We start from the raw sequence: 18840 nt of genomic DNA on the forward strand, positions 1-18840 counted from the left end.
CTATACCTCGCTCTCTACCTCTCCTAGTTCTTGGCAGCCCTTCCAGTATTCTCATATAAGAAGTCCTGAAGCCCTGCACATAGGGTTCCTTTCCTTCCTTCTTCTTTTCTCATCTCTCATCTGAAGAGTTCAACTTTACACACAACTCTCATACAACTTCATCTATTATACACTCTAATATCTTTCACCCATGTCGCCAGAGGTCAAGTCTATCTCGCCCTTTGGCATTGCCCGTTCAACTGTCCAGGGCGAGCCTCTCTCCAAGGAGGAGATTCAACAGTACAATGACTTTTTCAAAGCCAGCTGCTACCTCTCCTTGGGTATGATCTATCTCAAGGAGAATCCTCTTCTAAGACAACCCCTCAAAGCCGAGCATCTCAAGCTTCGATTGCTCGGTCACTTTGGTTCGGCTCCTGGCCAGATCTTCACATATATGCACTTTAACCGTCTGATCATAAAGCACGATCTTGATGCTCTCTTCATCTCTGGCCCTGGACATGGTGCTCCTGCTGTCCTTTCTCAGTCTTACCTCGAGGGTGTCTATACCGAGGTCTATCCAGACAAGACTCTTGACGATGAGGGCATGCAAAAGTTCTTCAAGAGCTTCTCATTTCCAGGCGGAATCGGTTCTCATGCCACCCCCGAAACTCCCGGATCCCTCCACGAGGGTGGTGAGTTGGGTTATTCTGTCTCGCACGCTTTCGGTGCTGTCTTCGATCACCCCGATCTGATTGCTCTTACCATGGTCGGTGATGGCGAAGCCGAAACTGGCCCTCTTGCTACTGCCTGGCACAGCAACAAGTTCCTCAACCCAATTGTTGATGGCGCTGTCCTGCCTGTTCTCCACCTCAACGGCTACAAGATTAACAACCCTACTGTCCTTGCTCGAATCTCTCATCGAGAACTTGAGTGCCTTTTCATCGGTTATGGCTGGCAGCCATATTTTGTTGAAGGTGATGACGTTGAGTCCATGCACCAGGCAATGGCAGCTACTCTTGAGCACTGCGTGAACGAGATTCGAAAGATTCAGAAGGAAGCCCGTGATTCCGGTGAGGCGGTACGACCTCTGTGGCCCATGATTGTTCTCCGAAGTCCCAAGGGATGGACTGCCCCCCGCAAGATTGACGACAACTACCTGGAGGGTTACTGGCGAGCTCACCAGGTCCCTATTGCAGACCCCGCCACTAATCCTGCTCATCTCAAGGTCCTCGAGGACTGGATGCGAAGCTATGAGCCTGAGCGTCTGTTTGATGAGACTGGTGCACCTATTGCATCCATCCGTGCCCTTGTTCCTAAGGGCAGCCGTCGAATGAGCGCTAACCCTGTCGCCAATGGTGGTCTGCTCAGGAAACCCTTGAAGATGCCCGACTTCAGGGACTATGCCATCAAGGTGGAGAGCCCCGGAAATGTTATGAATGCTAGCATGACCAACATGGCTGTATTCCTCAAGGATGTCATTGCCACAAACCAAACCAATTTCCGTCTCTTTGGTCCCGATGAGACTGAGTCTAACAAGCTTGGTGGTGTCTACGCTGCTGGAAAGAAGGTCTGGATGGGCGAGTACTTTGAGGAGGATGATAACGGCGGTAACCTCGCCAAGGCTGGACGTGTTGTTGAGATGCTTTCTGAGCACAACTGCGAGGGTTGGCTCGAGGGTTACCTTCTGAGTGGTCGACATGGGCTTCTCAACAGCTACGAGCCCTTTATTCATGTCATTGATTCCATGGTCAACCAGGTATGTATACAATTAATCATAGTTGTAGTTCTTGCTGACAACATCCACAGCACTGCAAATGGATCGAGAAGTGTCTCGAAGTTGAGTGGCGCGCCAAGATCGCTTCTCTCAACATCCTCTTGACAGCTGTCGTCTGGCGCCAGGATCACAACGGTTTCACCCACCAGGATCCTGGTTTCCTTGACGTCGTCGCCAACAAGAGTCCCGAGGTTGTCCGAATCTATCTTCCTCCTGATGGCAATTGCCTGCTTTCTGGTATGTTTAGTATCATATCTTTGCAGTCTGGCCCCAACTAACCTTTTGCAGTTATGGACCACTGTCTCCGCTCTGTCAACTACGTCAATGTTGTCGTTTCAGACAAGCAGGAGCATCTTCAGTACCTCCCCATGGATGCTGCCATTGAGCACTGCACCAAGGGCATCGGTATTTGGCCTCAGTTCTCCACCGACGCCGGACAGAACCCCGACCTGGTCATGGCCTCTTGTGGTGACATTAGCACTCACGAGTCTCTGGCTGCCATCGATCTCCTACTCGAGCACTTCCCCGACCTCAAGATCCGCTGCGTCAACGTCGTTGATCTCTTCAAGCTGATCCACCCCAGCGACCATCCCCACGGTCTTACAGACCCTGAGTGGACCAGCCTCTTCACTGATGATACCCCCGTCATATTCAACTTCCACAGCTACCCATGGATGGTGCACCGCCTGACATACAAGCGCCCCGGCAGCCGTAACTTGCACGTTCGTGGATACAAGGAGAAGGGCAACATTGACACACCTCTCGAGTTGGCCATCCGCAACCAGACAGATCGTTTCAGTCTGGCTATTGATGCTATCGATTGGATGCCTCAACTTCGCAACCGCGGTGCTTCAGCGCGCCAGGCTCTCCTTAATTCCCAGATCCAGGCTCGCAACGAGGCTTTTGAGACAGGAATGGATCCCGCCTTCCTTAAGAACTGGACCTGGAAGCGCAATGGCCTGTGGAAGAAGGTCAGCGAAGGCTTAGTTTCACGATAGAGTGTACATACAGAAGTATTTGGCTCTGCTAGGAATTTCGCACGGATAGAGAACTTTACATGGAAAAATAGACGGAAGAAACATAAAAAAATAAGACAGTGGGCGTTGCGGGTCGGTCGGTTATCATGTCGTCAAGAAGTCATGTCATTACTTTTTCTTTTCCTCTCTCTAAGAAACTTTGTAGTTCTGTAGTTCTAATGGCTTTGAAAGAGTTACCACGTATAATGCTTCAACTCCTGGCAGCTTCCCTCCGCATATGATACTGCACCATGCCGAGCTCAACAAACTCACTGGTTCCACTGACATTGAACCCGAATTTTTCGTACAACCCCTTTCCCTCTTCGGAGCTGTTCAAATATGACATCCAGCCTTCCTCATCGGCCCTCTCAACACCAAACTTCATCAACGCGGATCCCACTCCTCGACGCTGTCCCTCCTTCGCAACAGCAATCGTGCTAAGAAACCAATGCTTCTCCCCTGCGATATACTTGATCGCTGCATCGTTGTTCGCCTGGAAGAAATTCCTTGCCGTTTCTTGATCCCCCGAAGCCGGGAACGAAGAGCGCTTGAGCTGCTTGCCAGATAGCGGCTGCTCTCTACGAGCCCAGCGCGCCCAGCCGAGGATACAAGAGTCTTGTTCCGCGACGATCATGTAGTTGTCGTCCTTATTATCAATGTTCCGTCGAATGAGAATTTCCTGCCAGGCTTGCACTTCTTGTGATGATGGAGGGAAGCAGCGCTTGTTAAGAGGGGAGGAAGAGAATGCGGAGAAGAAAACTTGGATCATTAGGGGAATATCATCGTGCGTTGCTGGACGGATGTTTATGGAAGACATGATAATGGTTGACGATGTCGAATATAGATTGATCGAGATGAGGATGAAAAGTGTAGGTTTAAGTTGACTTCAAGTCGAGGATTGGTTATCTACAGAACTAGACAGTTGACCAATGGAATGAGTCATGCCGTACGGGCCTGTCTCGAGTGAGGTAAAAAGAAGAAAGCACCAGAAAACCAAAGCATAGTATTCGAAGTGTTAATTAATGTATCGCAGTTTGTGATTCGCTATATCTCGAAAGCAACTATAATCTGTGACTATGTAACGCCTTCTCAGTATTCCCAGAATTAATCCCGACTCCGTAAACGCCCTTTTATCTGTTTTACCCATCGCCGTACTATACCGCGCTAAAAACAATCAACATCTCCTAGCACTAAAGAGCCTTCACAGATTGAAAGAAAGGGTTTGCCTGAAGCTCCAGGTTTGCCCCGACAAGCTCTTTCAGGGCAGCTACTTGCTCTTCTCGGCTCATACATCCAGCCTTCACCTTGTCCTTCCACTCCACCAGGACTCGCTTCAACATGGCACTACCGTCCTCCATGTCTTGCTTACTGTACTGCAAGGCAAGGTCCTCGTGCTTGGTGGTGAAGTCTTCGAGCTCGTCTGCCTTGCGCTTGGCCATACGGACCACCTTGTCCGGGAAGCGGACCAGCTCTGCAACGTGGATGCCGAAACTTTGGTCACACACGCCTGGTGCCACCTTGTACAACAACGTCACTTCGCGTTTGGCATCCGCTTCCGAAGCTGCTGCTGCATCAGTGCCGCCGATGTGCGCCGTTACATGAAGGTTCTGCACTTGGGGGTACTGGTCGGCAAGAGCTGTGAGTTCGTGAAAGTGGGTGGCAAACATGGCGGAGCAGCCAATTTCCTTAACAATGTGCTCCGAGATAGCCCATGCCAAACCGAAACCGTCATAAGTCGATGTGCCACGCCCTAGCTCGTCAATAATGATCAAGGACTCTGAGGTAGCCGACTTGAGGATGTTGGCCGTCTCGAGCATTTCGGCCATGAAGGTCGAAACACCCTTGAGCTGCGAGTCGCTGGCACCCACACGTGCCAGAATCGAGTCGTAGATAGTCAACTCTGCCTCTGCGCATGGCACGAAGCATCCAACCTGGGCCATAAGGGCAATGACGCCGGTTTGTCGAATGAAGGTCGACTTACCGCCCATGTTGGGACCGGTGATAATAAGGAACGACGACTTGTCGCGCGTGAGTTCAACATCGTTGGTGATGAATTGGACATCATCCTGCAGTTCCATACAAGGGTGACGAGCTTCGCGAAGGATTGTCTGACCCTCACCACGGGTATGGATCTTGGGTCGAACGTACGATTCAGGAGCATGAACAGAGGCGTGAGCAAGAGAGACAATCACGTCGAGATGAGCAAGGATACCAGCAAGACGTTCTAAAACAGGGCAGTAGGACGAGGCGACCTGGACAACTTCATGGACCAGACTGCTTTGCGTCCTGTTGTAATTTTGAGACAGCTGATCGTACTCGCGTCGATAGGCTTGCAACTTCTTGGTTGTGAAATAGACACCGTTCTTCTGTGTCGAACACTCTTGATACTTGGAATTGTTTCGGATGCAGCCAGCCTCTTGTCTCGTGAGACGCATACACACCCCATGGACCTTGTGGCTGGTCTCAAGGAAAATCTTCTTGTCGGCTTCTTGACCTAAGTCCTTGGCTGAAGCTGTGAACTCGGCTCGAATATCCTTGTCGAGCTGATCAAGCTTCTTGCGAATGATGCGCAAGCTCTTGTCGAAGTCGGCCTTGATGATGTATTCATGACGATCAAGAGCATCGAGATCGACGGTCTGCTCCACCATATCCTGGAGCTTGCCCAGGCTGTCGGAAAGGTCGCGAAGCTTGGTGGTGTAAGCCTCGTCGAGGGGGTCCTTGTAGTTTTCATCCATGACACCCTCAAAGGTACCAATAAATCCAGGAAGGCGAATGACAACTTGGTATGCGCGGACAACATCCTCCAGATTGGCCTTGCCTCGTTGGAACCTTTTTGAGAGTCTGTAAAGGTCTGGGATGGATCGAAGGTGTTCCTCCTGCAATGTTTGGCGAAGTTCAGTGTCGACATAGAAAGCTTCCACCAACTGCTGACGCTTTTCAATCTCATTCTTGCTCATTAAAGGCTGCTTCAACCATTGTGCCAAGAGTCGACTGCCCACCGGTGTCTTGCAGTGGTTAAGAACGCCAAAGATACTCATCGTCTTGGACCCGTCGCGTGGGCCTGGCATAAGGTTAAGAGCTTTGAGAGCAGCAGCATCCAACTTCATAAAATGGGCTAGGTCGTGCTGGTACAATTGGTACTGGCCAAAGTTGGAAGGGTCTTGTAGAACCCCGAGGTACTTGATTAGAGATGCTGCGGATCCCATGGCCAGCTTGAGATCTGTCTGTGGGAGAAGAGATGCTGACCGTTCATCCTTGAGCAGACGTGCCAAGTCCTGTTCGATATCTCGAATGCCAAAGTCGCCAGCTGGTCTCTCTGCAATGGCGACGCCGCAGTTGTCGATGATCTTTTTTATCTTGGCTAGCTCAGGGTCCTTCTCTTTTTCGTCCTTCTTGTCGCCCTTGTCAACTTGCACCAAGCACTCGCGAACACCAAGCTGAATAAGGAGCGCCTCAAAGTTGGAATACAGGTCATTGTCGAGAAACTCGCTGACACCCAGCTCTCGCACGCTAGCATCTGCAAAGCAGACACCGACATTACGAGCTTCGGAAGCCTTTGCTGAGATCTTGACTGCGAGAATCATAGGTGCCGACTCGATCTGGCCCCCTAGATCGTCCTCCACGTCTTGGAGATTGCCTGGCGACGCTTGCTTGATGCACTTCCAGTTCATGCGGCCAGAAGAGCTCTGCCAAATCTCGATTCGCTTTCCGAGCTTGAGTAGGGCTTCCCGGAGGAATTGTCGGAAGACGGTCATGGTCATGGTGACAGAAGGTAGTCCGGTGTGGTCATTTCGGCCGAGCTGTCGTACAACAGAAGTTGTCTTGTAGACCTAGAGTAAAGAATTAGAATTGGTAGATATATGGGTTTGGTAGGCACTTACAGTCTTTGCAATATAGTTCGCATCTTGACCATGGGAGGTATACCAATCGCCTCGATCAAAGATGCGGATTGTGTCTTGGTTAACGTCTGGTAAGGACTTGAAGAAGCGAATGAAACCGCCCTCGTCATCGAGCTAAGGGCATGGTTAGTATTAGAATCAGTACAAAAGTTCATTATTGTAATTACCTTTAACTCTGGTCGTGAGGCCATAATGAACGTCTTTTACTTGTGCAGCTCCAGGTTTGAAGTGAAAGTGCCTAGGAGACAAATGTTGGAGGTTTAAGTCGCGTCATTAGTTCGCGTATTGGCCGGGAGACGCGATTATAGTGGATTCTCAATTAAAATGGTGACGCGAAATCATGGAATCTGCATAAGTCACATGACTGTTGTATAAATATGGATAACGAATGCATAACTTGGACAGATTATGTGAGCAGTTTCACTGATCCACTATCTACTAATTGGTTGGTGCCAAACAGTAGGTACCCTATCTAGGTACTACCAGCTGGTGAGTTGATGGATAACCTTAACTGACACTAACATATAATATGTTGAAACTCACGATGCTCATTATTTCTTTGAACGAACTGCTCGTAATAGTTCCGGTTCATAAAGTGCAACTCGAGACCTGAAAGTTCGATGCCACACTACCTACTATCAACAAGATCAGTAAAGGGCATGACTAGAACGAGACATCAGAAATGATCAAGGCGCGTTCAGCTCAGCCTTTGGGCCCTGGTATCCAATAAATGTCGCGCTATCAAAAGATCCAGCGGCGATGATTCACTATCAGGCAGCCTCGATCAGCCACATGTCTCTGTAAGTGATTGGCAGCTCGAGCATGGCTTCTTTTCCGCTGTGATAAGGTAAGGGACATGACAATTCATCTCGATTATACTCTGTATATTGACGAGCAATTATTAGTTCCTATCCATAAACAATGACGCAGTCTGTGCGGTGAATCGCCAAGAGATAAATCGAAGCTCTTGTATCGACCAAATCAAGGATAGGCTCAAACAATTTGTTCTCTTGTTCGCGAACTAGGGAACAAGAGTCGTTTTAACCTTGTTTTTAGCCTCTACGATGTGGGGGGTTTCGCAGAGTTTTATACGGAGCCGCATTGACATGTTGACTGAACATGTTCAAATTGAAGCCACCTACCTGGGGAGTTTCTCCTCAACGTGGCCAATGATGGATGGGATATTCTGAAGAGGCAGCAATAGCAAGTGCTTTATTCAGATAAAGACAATGCCAACACGTGCTCTCGAGTAAAGACGATATATCGATTTATGCTTGGATATATGTACAAGCCTTGGCGACAGGGATTATACACTCGACACTATCCATCCGGGTTCTCAAAGCAAACCCAAAATGGTAATATCCCGCTCAATAGTGGCTCAAGGCCATCAAGGTCCTCATAGCCAATCCACTCTTCAACAGCAGGAGCAGATATTCACTCTGGGCGTTTTCCCCAGTGGCAATGAGGCCGAGAGAGCAAAAGAGTTTGAGACATTAACTTTATTCTCCCTCTTTTCCTCCCTCCCAAAAAAACATTGAGATAATCTGCCTCTCTTTCAAAAGTATCTTTACTTTCTCTCCTCGACAGCAGCTAATTCCAAGTCTCGCTTCTCTTTTCCATTGGCCTCTAGCGAATTTAAGCATAAATCCTGCTTACCTATCTAGAAGCATCCTTCTCGGCTGTTTGTTGCCGTGGTCAATGGTTTGATACGAAACAGAACGAAACAAAACAAAACATTCTTGCCGTTATCCGTTCACCAACATGTATGCTTCCGCCTTGTCCCTCACCAGATGGGGACTTGTCTTCTCCGCGGCTTCTGCTGCTGCCAGCAATGTCCGTATTGCCCCTAGAGCTACTACACAGGCCCCTTCAGGCACAGCAGCTGCACCCGAGGTCACCGCCATCACAGGATGCCATCTCCACGCTTCAGAACTGTTAGTAGATACCTAGTCGCCTCCAAACCGAGGCACCATGGACTAACCATGCACCTAGATATTGTTTCGCCGGTGAGACCGAATACATGGTGGACATCAAGGTCACTGCCACCACTGATGTCCCCTCTCAATATACCGACTGCCATTCCCATGGCTCTGATATGTAAGCCATTGAGCTATGACCTATCATTGGCCACTACTAACTCTTGCCCCTCAAGGTTTTGTGTCGGCTCGGATGGTCAAGATGTTCCTGTCCAAGCAGAAGGTGCTGAATCGGAAGATGACCACGATCATGAAGCAGGTGAAGATCACGACCACGACCACAGCCATGGAGAAGGTGCAGCCGAAACAGGAGCAGCCGGTGACAAGACTGCAGAAAGTGATAATGAACACTGTCATTTCCATGCCGGTGTCGAGTAAGTCACGTCCCTTACTCATGAACCATCGGCAATCACTAATGGGTTTGATTAGGCATTGCACAGGTGGAGGCGGCCACGGTAGTTCAGAGACTGGCGAGGCAGAGTCTGGTTCCTCTTCTTCAGCTTGTCAACCTCGCAGAAGAGATTATGACGTTGGTCTCCGTGTCGGTCTCCTCTTCGTCATCTTGGCCACAGGCGCCCTCGGTGTCTTTGGTCCCATCCTCTTGCACAAGATGATGCCCAGTAAACTGAATATTGTTCTCATTGTCTTGAAGCAGTTCGGTACTGGTATCATCATCTCTACCGCCTTTGTTCACGTACGTTGCGTTCTCCAATTCTTATCAGCCATTTCTAATCCGCATTGTTAGCTCTACACCCATGCTTTTCTCATGTTCAGCAACCAATGTATCGGCGATTTGGGCTACGAGGCTACCACATCCGCCCTCGTCATGGCCGGCATCTTTCTGTCTTTCCTTGTCGAATATATCGGAAACCGTATTGTCCTCGCAAAGACAAGGGCTTCGGCTGATCTCTCCTTGGCTGAGAAGAAGAGCGTGTGGCTCTCCACCGAAGTTGTCAGTGTTCTTGTCATGGAGTTGGGTATCCTGTTCCACTCCCTCCGTAAGTTTAACCCCTCAAAACTAGCACCACAACGCATTAACACAATGAAGTTATTGGCTTGACTCTGGTTGTCGCTGGCGATGAGTACTTCCTCACTCTCTTCGTCGTCATTCTTTTCCATCAAATGTTTGAGGGTATCGCTCTTGGAAGCCGAATCGCCACTATCGGCACTGCTGCCGACACTCACAGCGTCGTTGCCCCTCGTTCTTCTGATGACATATCCTCCGCTCAGGACTCGGACAAGGCTCCTCCCGCTGCTACCGAGACCATCTCCAATGATGAGACGGCCCATGCTGGTCTCTCCATGAAGAAGAAGCTTGGTCTTGCTTCCCTCTTTGCCTTCATCACCCCCATCGGAATGGCCATCGGTATTGGTGTTTTGCAAAAGTTCAACGGCAATGATAAGTCTACGCTTATCGCCATCGGTACGCTCGACGCTGTCTCCGCCGGTATTCTTATGTGGGTTGGCCTCGTTGAGATGTGGGCTGCAGACTGGATGACTGGAGGACATGGCCACAAGGCTGAGCTCGCTGATGCCAACATCCTCACAACCAGTCTTGCTTTCTTGGGTTTGGTTGCTGGCCTAGTAGTGATGAGTCTTTTGGGCAAGTGGGCATAGACTAAATATGTCTGGGTCTCTTATTTAAACTAGAGGAGTTTTCGGTTACGGAGTTCCGGTGTCGTGCATTTACGGAGTTGGTCGGGAGAGCATGTGTAGTACTTGATGCTCTGTCTACAGGCGAAAAGCTGTACAGATCCATATAAAAAATGGTGTTGTTAGGATAGAGAATTTGGCACGGATAATGATGAACGATATTTCTACCTGATGCCCACACCACTTGACCAGCTCAATTACGAAGTGTTACTTTTCGCCAAACAAGGCGCAGATCCATACCTCCCTAGTAAACTTCTGTCCCCCATCATCCCTTCAATGCGGCCCTTTCCAGGCTCGGCATCTGGTACCGGGGTGCTTTGGATGTCAAATTCGAGCTGGGTATGTCGGTGTACGGCAGCACCTGTATGCTGCTGTCCACTGGTCTGTACATGATGTCCCAGTGATCCGAAATGTTTGGATTCCCATAAGGTCTCAGGGCTGCAAACCTCATGCTTGACAGGCTGTTAAAATCTTCACCTCACCAAGGGTATTCCCTGTACTTACGTGTAATTCCCGGGCGCTATTCTTGTTCCGTTGGCGAGCTTCCCGAACCACCAAAAGACATGAAAGCCACGCGATTCACGTTTGAGTGGGAAGGGTATAGTATCGTTCGAATCGTTGACGGTTGGGTCGAAGAACCAAAATTCTTCGGCGTCTCGCATAGTTGTTGCTGAACCGATGTAGCCAAATTCACCAACACGAGGAGGATAAGTCCAGAGTGATTCCGTCCAACCTTGCTCAAATATCTGGCAGCTTTTAGAGAGGTCAAGATACGACGTTTCAAGGCGATACTCACATCCCATCTAAGGTTGTGGCAAGCGTATGACAACCTACCACCAATCTCAATAAAGTCATTCGGATCTTTGTCGATGTTGAAAGACCAGCTGTTATGTCTGTTAGACAGTTACGCGGAAATTCGGGTGGGTTTCTTACGTCAAGTCCTTGTCAGGATCTGTGATAAACGGTTCAACGATGAACATGTTGTCGAATGCCTTTTCAGTATCATACGCAGCTCCTGTCACAGTCATCAGTGGGAAAGGAAATCATAGGCCATGTCAGGGTTAACGAACCTCCATATGGTATAGATAGTTTCTCTCCATGATCGGAGATGACCCATACCTTACCGCCATACAATGGCAAGTAATCGTCATCAACGTCTGGAAGACCAAAAGTGACACTAAATATGATGAGCTGCTGGTGGTCTGGTGGTGAGTGGGTGACTTACCTCAGCTCTCTTGTCTCTCCTGGTGCTATGAAAACTGTATGAGGGAGTCTCACAGGAGGGACGATGTTCTTTGGCTCAATGCCATACAACAGAGAAACTCCGTAGTTGGCGTCGTAGATGTTGAAGCCTGCCTGTGGCTCGAGTTTGAAAGTGTATTGATGTACACTTCCGCCAGTGTTGGTAATGTTGAACCTCCATCGTGGCTTGAACAGCGCGGTGTCTTTCAGTGCAAAGGGCTCATACTCAAGTTGGGTATCGTAATTAAGCACCTTGATTGCATCAACCAGCCCAGTTCCGACCTGGAATGGTGGAGCTTTGAATTTCCGATTAAGATGACTGTTCACAAACGGTAGGCTTTTCCCACTCGAAGCAATGCGATCTCGAAGCATCTTAGCCACTCCAGCACCATTAAAAGCACGCCCACCATATTTCCCGATGAACAGGGCTGCAATACCTGCTATGTATGGCGCGGACATGGATGTCCCGCTTAGTTCTTCGTAGCTCTGGTTCAACACCGTGCTCGTGATTTCGAAGCCTGGAGCGGCGATATCGGGCTTGAGGAGCAACTCATTAGTCGGTCCCCAAGTGGTGAAGTAGACGGGCATTGGCCCATAGTCCTCGCCGGTTTTGTTGGCATTCGGCTTTGTGGTGACATTAGCAGCGGCCACGGCGAGTACACCATGTCCGACAGCGCCGCTACTGGAGTAGAACGGTCCAAACTCTCCTTCATTGCCAGCTGATGCGATCACCACAACTCCCTTGTCGACCAGTCGGCTAGCTAGAACAGCCCAGGGGTTATCAGACCATCCATTTGGTTGTCCAATGCTTGAAGTAATGATATCGGCCTGCGCAGTTTCCATTAGCATGGCGCCCACATACGTACAATATCACTCACTCCCGCATTGTAAGCATCGCATAATGCTTGCATTATAGTCACTTCGTCAGTTTCCCAGGGATTCTATTCCTAGTTAGCCGAAAGTAACATTTCTTCAGGCATGACTCATGCTTACATCTGAGAACACCTTGTAAATAAGAAGTTCCGCATCAGGCGCAACGCCGGTAAGCCTATAGTTACCTTCAGGTCAGTTATGCAACCATATTCGTTGTTCAAGAACACACCATTCGTTCTCAGCAGCAATAATACCAGCGACATGTGTTCCATGGCCTTGATAATCCATGGGATCATTGTCCGGTCGCTTTGGATATTTCTTCTCGTTGTGCGTCTCCCCTGGATGAATAGTTAGCTGTCGAGTCAATGGAAACGGCATGGCTCATCTTACACTCGGCTCCCACAAGATCATAACCCCCTTTGACTTTACATCTTGGACCGAAGCAACCGCCAAGCTTGAGAAATTAACGAATGTCGGTTGAAGGTAAGACATAGAAACATACCGCTTTGTGCGTATAGTCAATACCTGTGTCTACTATGGCGACAGTGGCCCCCTTTCCACGTATTCCAGCGGCATGAAGTTTATCGACGCCCGTCCAGTGGTGAAGAGAATAATTTCTCATTGAGAAAGATGGGCCATGTTTTGACTGTTCAACTTTGGGCATGGATACTTTGTGTGCTTGCCAGACATTGATAACACCCTCCATCTGAAGCAGCGTATCTGTATTGTCCGTGTCGGTTTCTACCACTATTCCATTGAAAACATCACTGCAATCAAGACTTTTGAACAGGGGTCTCTTCCGGTCAGGTTTCATAAGAAACTGGCGTGTCAGTGTGGCTAGTCCGTGATTCTGCGAATGTGAGCAAGTGTTATGAGAACGGAACTGGCTTGTATTACTGGCTCAACTTCAACGATGAACTTGCGAGTGTTGCTATTGCTCTTTCTATGAATATTGGAAGAGCCGGCTGCGGATCTGGGCTTTGTTCCGGCATCTACAACAGCTGATGCTGTAAGTAGCAGGGTCTGCAAGAGGTTGTGTAGCTTCATCATAAACGAATGGTTGCAGCAAATGGTGGGTAAGAAGATGTTGCTAATGATGATTCCATTGGGGTTCAAGCGCAATATATGACGATTAGGATATGGTAATGGCTGGTGCTTCTCCGGAAGATTAGCTTGGATGGCTCGGTCTCGGAAGGGTGCATTGTCAACGTTGCAACTCCCATCTTGGCCACGGCCGGATAGAAACATGTGCATCCTCTCAAGCTGCCGTTGTAGTTCAAGCGTCCGGTGTTTATGTATCACGGCCAGTGTAATTATAATCTTGCCCTAGCATTGCTAAACATCGTGCCAAGGATCAAAGGGTCGACCCAAGCCTCCTAGCGAGGTTTCTGCTGTGAGAACACCTGTCCAACAACCGATAAAGTGAATGGACTATTCAAAGATTTCCGTTGCCGGAGCCTTTCATGTAACACAAACGGCCTTTTGAGCCTGTCTGCCGCTGTGATAGGCCGGCTGAAACAGACATTCTCGAACAAGAATGCTGTGGCCCTGAAGCTGTGTGACATATATCAAGATCTAGCGAGAGATCCAGCAGTGATGGGGAGGCATGTTCAACATGAGATCGCAATCAACGGGTCATTTCTCTTGGTTGCAGTACCGTCAAGACGGGACGAAGGATCAAGACCAGGCACATTCATCTCTTGGCGTAGCAGGTATAGTGACAGTACGACACAAACTTAACTGTGTGCTGGCTGCTATGAACGATGGAATTTTTTTAAGTGCGAGGCCGTATGCCTGATTGAATATGGCGTTTGGAGAAATTGCCAAAGTTCTACATCACTGCTAGAGACAGGAGGAATAGCAGACGTGATCTGGTTCACGTGGGTGTACCTGCCTCTGGATAAAGGAAGGAGCCAAGATGCAATGCACAACCTGGGCAGGCACTCTGTTCGGTATAAGACACGTACTGAAAGCATAATTGTGCAATTACCTTATATTGGAGTAATTAAATCCAGCAGTCTACTACTATCTAGATAGAATAGTACCTAGGTTAGTTAGTACCTACCTGTGTCTATTAGCTGCACACAACCAAATATCTCTCCCATCAAACCGAATCACTCCACGCCATGGGCATGCTTAAGAACCCCCTCAATCTCAAGCTTGGGTGATGATGTAATGTCTGAATCGTGATTTGCACTGACAATCGAACAATTTCAAAACATACGCTTTTGTGATCCAACATCGTGGGCACTTGTCAGTCGTCGACACATGGCAAAGAAAGCTAATGAACAACCGACCACACTTGGACAAGCCTTTGAGCCATTAACCAAAAGTAGTTTCGCTCCCAACCATCAATTAACTGTGACTGGCCTTGGCTTCTAAACCGGGCCCGAGTCCGTGCCTGGCGATCTTTCAGCTGGTACGTATATTGGCCTGACTCGCGGCGACGACTCCATCACATCCATTTCTGCGCATATTGAACTTGAAACGGTGATAGAAAAACTCAAATCCCGTCCGTATCGGTCGACTTCTAGACATACCAACCGGCTCAGATCAGAGCGAAAACTCGGTGAAAGGTGACTAGTAAGCAACAGGCTAAAAGCGAAGTCTACGGTATTACAACGATGCCCTAGAAGCAAGCACGGAAAGATGGCGCGATATCCGTAGTCTAGTGCTTGAATATATGTATGTTTCCAATTCGGCGCAGTCTGCACTGCTGCAGAAAAACGTGCAGACAGGCCATGCCCAATACAGCATGTCGACAAACCAACCATGCTGGCTCACCGTCTGCGAGCAAGGGGAGCCCAGTTAGTTCGCCGTTGAAAGACAAAGGAGAATGAGAATGGCTGGTGGTTCATTGTTAAGCTAACAGTCTATGGAAGTTGGCTCTTTAAACATTGGGAGTAACGATTACTTTTGATATGCTATCTATGTATGTTGGGACTCGATGAGCTAAACCAGAGTCTCATTTTAATTTCGGCTGATCGACATGATGAAGGACAGTGATTGATTTGCAGTACTGAGTGGCAGTCGTCCCACACCTTCAACCTGAGCGGACACTTGGGATCAACGTTTAACTAGATAGTGGATCCTGACCCGCAGAAACCATGTGGTTTTTTTTCGGTGCTCTTTTGTTTCTCCTTCTGGCGTGCATCTCAACTCCCGCTTTAGAAGTGAGCCTCTGATCGGTTACGTTTCATGCCAGGGACCAATGGAACCTCGTCCGTACTCGGTAGACTACAGCAAAAAAACCTTGCAATTTCGCCTCCATCTTTTTGAGGTGCGCTTCGCTTCTCCTCTTGTTCACGCAGGAAATAGTGTGATCCCCCTGCGTCAACGTCAACCCGCCAACACCAGAATCATGCTGGTATGGGTGACTAGCGCTTTGGCCGGCGTTGGGAACGGACTTCCAGAGGCCTGAGCTAGAATCGCTTAGGTTTGGTTCGAAATGGGGTCTAATCGCCGTGCGCAATAAAAAAAGGACTTTGTCCAGCAGCACCAGCTCGTGTTGAACAAAGAACAAAGAGAGATGTTTGTTGACGGCCCGTTAACGGGAGGAAAGGGGAGAGGAAAACGGGAGCTTTGACATCTAACATCTAACAAATGGCCATCTGGTGTTTGTGTGTCCAATATTGAGAGAGATTACTCGTAACTGATCAATCAGAGACAACGGAGCTAGTTGTAAACGATCTCTGCCCAGCCTTACTCCGCAAGTTTCTAGACCTTCGGAGGTTCCTTACCTTTACTTGTCTTGCGATATAGCCCGGAGAGTTATTTTTATTGTATACCTGATGCTTGAAAATGCTGGCGTGAAGGAAATTGTTGGTCCTTTTCAAGGGTAAATAGATGGATGTTACGTCTCAGGGGCATCAAGCAGCTGCAAGTTACTCTGCAAAGACTCAGTCACATGGCACCCTTGCCAATATATTCCAATTATCATCCCCTGCAGACCTAGCCACTCCACCTTCCGGGCCTCCCCTGTTGGTCTTTTTTAAGTCTGTAGGCCAACGAACGAACGAAATCTCCAACTCCAAGGACGAGTAGATGAAGAATAGTGGAGAGACCTAAGTTAGTTAGTGGAGGAGCGACCTTCTAGACGCTATAGCATCCACTAACTCTCCAAAGTTAGAACAACTGTTACCCCCGACGCAATGCATGGTAGCCCGAGCCGGTGGGCCTCTAGGTCTCTAGGCCTTTCACTGGGTGATGGATGGATCCATCCATTCTTATCTGCCATCCAATCCTCCCCCTCGTTCATCTCCCTGGGTCCTGTCGCAATCCTTCTTCTACCCCCAGTCGCCCACTACGCTACCACTTCCTCTTTTACCCTCATTTGATCTGATCTTATTCTTGGACGACAAGGAAACAACACTCCCGGCGATTTGCTTTGCTTCCTCAACTATTAATGTCCTCTACTCTCTTTTAATACGTACAACCACTACATCAACCTTGAGCTACTCGCTACACCAGTACCCAAACCCCAACAAGACGAGCATCAATTGTCCCTCCCCCTTTCTCTCAAGGATAAACCAAGACAAGACAATACATACATAACCAGAAACCGGACACGAAACACTCATCATCCAAGTACATACACGACACGAAAGCGTACAGCATTGACTGCGGTACCTTGACTTGAAATCATAATCTCCACATCCTCGGCTTTCTCCATTAAGACCCAGCCTCCCTCGACGCGCTGCACTTACCGAGAGGTCCGACTTGTTAACCCGGCATATCTAAGGGCTCTCATCCTGAACTTCACCCAACTCCGCCACAAGGGAAAACCTACCGCAAACACTACCGCAAAAATGGGCAAATCTCTCATGGACAAGATCCAAGCCAAGCTGGAGCTCTTCCGTCTTGAGCAACGCTACACCCGTCGCCGTCACAGACGTTCCACCTTTGTCTCTAACGCTGTCTACGTCGATGGCGAGTACGTCTACCAGACTCCCAACAGTACTGGGTCTTCCTCTGGTTCCTCAAACATGGACGCCCTCCATGGTGACAAGGCCGTTACAAACCCCATGGCCTCTCCCACCACCATTGTCATTGATGATCACCACTTCCCCTCCGAGACTCAGCGCCAGCAACCACAGCAGCAACCGATGGCTACTGCTGAGCGCAAGCGTTTGAACCGATTTAGCTCAATCCCTCAATTTGGCGGCTCCAGCAACAAGCAGATAACCATGCCCAGCGTCAAGGAACGAAGGACCAGCATGATCCGATGAGCAACTCACGGATAACAAAAGCAAAAGCAACAAAAATTAGAAAACCACAAATTTCATGCAACATTCTTCTTCACGATTTGACGGGATCTAGCGCCAAGGGATGGGTTACAGCTCTCGCGCAGGCGAAGTGGGCGCATAAACGTGTAAGAAACGGACACACGATTAGATGAGATGAGACGGGATGGAATGAGATGGGATGATACGGATGAATCGGACTTGAAGGATACCCCCAATTCATTCGTGCTTCCCAACGACGACACTCCTAGATTCGTCGTGCACATGTTACAACATCGGATCATACCATACCTCAGCTTTCATTCCGGCAAGACGATGCTAGCAGCCATGGATCTTACTTAACGACTTCACCTGGTTACATTTTCCGCCCCGCCTGCAGGCTTATCATTGGGCCTCAATCTGACTACGTTGGGGATTACGAGCGGCAGTGCTTTACTACATTGGACGTATCATCGGTTGTCACCGACACTTTTTTACCCTAATTTTTCTTTTTATGGCGTCGATTTATACCTTTTTTATTCTCTCTCTCGCTATCATTGTTGCTTCTACTCCTCGCTCTGCTTCCTACAGGAAACAGCTTGGGTTGCCTGTTCACACATGACTTCTAGAGCTGGCGGGCAACTGTCGGACGGTACTGCGTCTGTACATATTCGAAAGTAGTATTGCAGTCTGACCTGGTTTCAAGGAAGAAGGGAAATGTATGGACATGGACATGTGGAATTTAGCCAAGTTACCAATGAATCAAAACAGATATCACATTCAAACACGTACACGCTTGCGCTATGATCTATGACGAGTGAGGATGAAACAAGCCTTGGCCGGCACGAGTCGTTCTGATCGACATTAATTTCCCGGGTTGCATATGTCGCCGTCTTGAGTTGCCATGCTGCTGTAGTTTTAATCCAATCCGTACATCGTGTATGTTGTATTTAAAACAGTCTGGTGTTACTTTATGTCATAAATGTCACGAGCCGGCGACATGAGTGCGAATAAGAAGGATTTGATTTCGACCGTGCGTACATGTCAGACGAAGAGAGGGCCTATCAGCCACCGCCGTTGCATAAAAGTCATGTATGATCTTACATCAATTCATGTCACAAAAACTCAATGCTTCGGCAGCCGGTTTCTAGCGTGCATACCACTCGTGTCATTGGATCACACGATTTAGGGGGCTGGCTGCAACGT

General features: G+C 48.8%; 6 protein-coding genes across 6 annotated transcripts; 3 read left to right on the top strand and 3 right to left on the bottom strand.

Annotated features, from left to right (window-relative positions):
* Positions 1-190: 190 nt before the first annotated feature.
* On the top strand, positions 191-2751 carry FSST1_011989 (XFP N-terminal domain-containing protein; the record flags this gene model as incomplete). The annotated part of the gene is made up of 3 exons (XM_083235174.1): positions 191-1735; positions 1786-1990; positions 2042-2751. The coding sequence occupies 3 exons, from the start codon at positions 191-193 to the stop codon at positions 2749-2751; spliced, it is 2460 nt and encodes an 819-aa protein (XP_083081685.1).
* Positions 2752-2980: 229 nt separating this feature from the next.
* Positions 2981-3586, bottom strand: FSST1_011990 (acyl-CoA N-acyltransferase; the record flags this gene model as incomplete). The annotated part of the gene is made up of 1 exon (XM_083235175.1): positions 2981-3586. One exon carries the CDS (start codon positions 3584-3586, stop codon positions 2981-2983), a length of 606 nt encoding a protein of 201 aa, XP_083081686.1.
* Positions 3587-3959: 373 nt separating this feature from the next.
* On the bottom strand, positions 3960-6859 carry FSST1_011991 (mismatch repair ATPase MSH2; the record flags this gene model as incomplete). The annotated part of the gene is made up of 3 exons (XM_083235176.1): positions 3960-6599; positions 6651-6782; positions 6836-6859. The coding sequence occupies 3 exons, from the start codon at positions 6857-6859 to the stop codon at positions 3960-3962; spliced, it is 2796 nt and encodes a 931-aa protein (XP_083081687.1).
* A 1570-nt stretch (positions 6860-8429) lies between these two features.
* Positions 8430-10261, top strand: FSST1_011992 (uncharacterized protein; the record flags this gene model as incomplete). The annotated part of the gene is made up of 6 exons (XM_083235177.1): positions 8430-8602; positions 8661-8765; positions 8821-9018; positions 9074-9338; positions 9390-9642; positions 9693-10261. The coding sequence occupies 6 exons, from the start codon at positions 8430-8432 to the stop codon at positions 10259-10261; spliced, it is 1563 nt and encodes a 520-aa protein (XP_083081688.1).
* Positions 10262-10562: 301 nt separating this feature from the next.
* FSST1_011993 (peptidase S8/S53 domain-containing protein) lies at positions 10563-13666 on the bottom strand (the record flags this gene model as incomplete). Its single annotated transcript, XM_083223747.1, has 12 exons — positions 10563-10749; positions 10802-11043; positions 11094-11181; positions 11231-11312; positions 11368-11474; positions 11523-12367; positions 12418-12480; positions 12533-12587; positions 12642-12750; positions 12803-12866; positions 12915-13262; positions 13310-13666. 12 exons carry the CDS (start codon positions 13664-13666, stop codon positions 10563-10565), a joined length of 2547 nt encoding a protein of 848 aa, XP_083081689.1.
* A 3554-nt stretch (positions 13667-17220) lies between these two features.
* FSST1_011994 (uncharacterized protein) lies at positions 17221-17640 on the top strand (the record flags this gene model as incomplete). Its single annotated transcript, XM_083235178.1, has 1 exon — positions 17221-17640. The coding sequence occupies one exon, from the start codon at positions 17221-17223 to the stop codon at positions 17638-17640; it is 420 nt and encodes a 139-aa protein (XP_083081690.1).
* Positions 17641-18840: the final 1200 nt, after the last annotated feature.

Source organism: Fusarium sambucinum, chromosome III (genome assembly GCF_050947815.1).
Source record: "Fusarium sambucinum isolate potato_lamoka chromosome III, whole genome shotgun sequence".
Taxonomy (NCBI): Eukaryota; Fungi; Ascomycota; class Sordariomycetes; order Hypocreales; family Nectriaceae; genus Fusarium; species Fusarium sambucinum.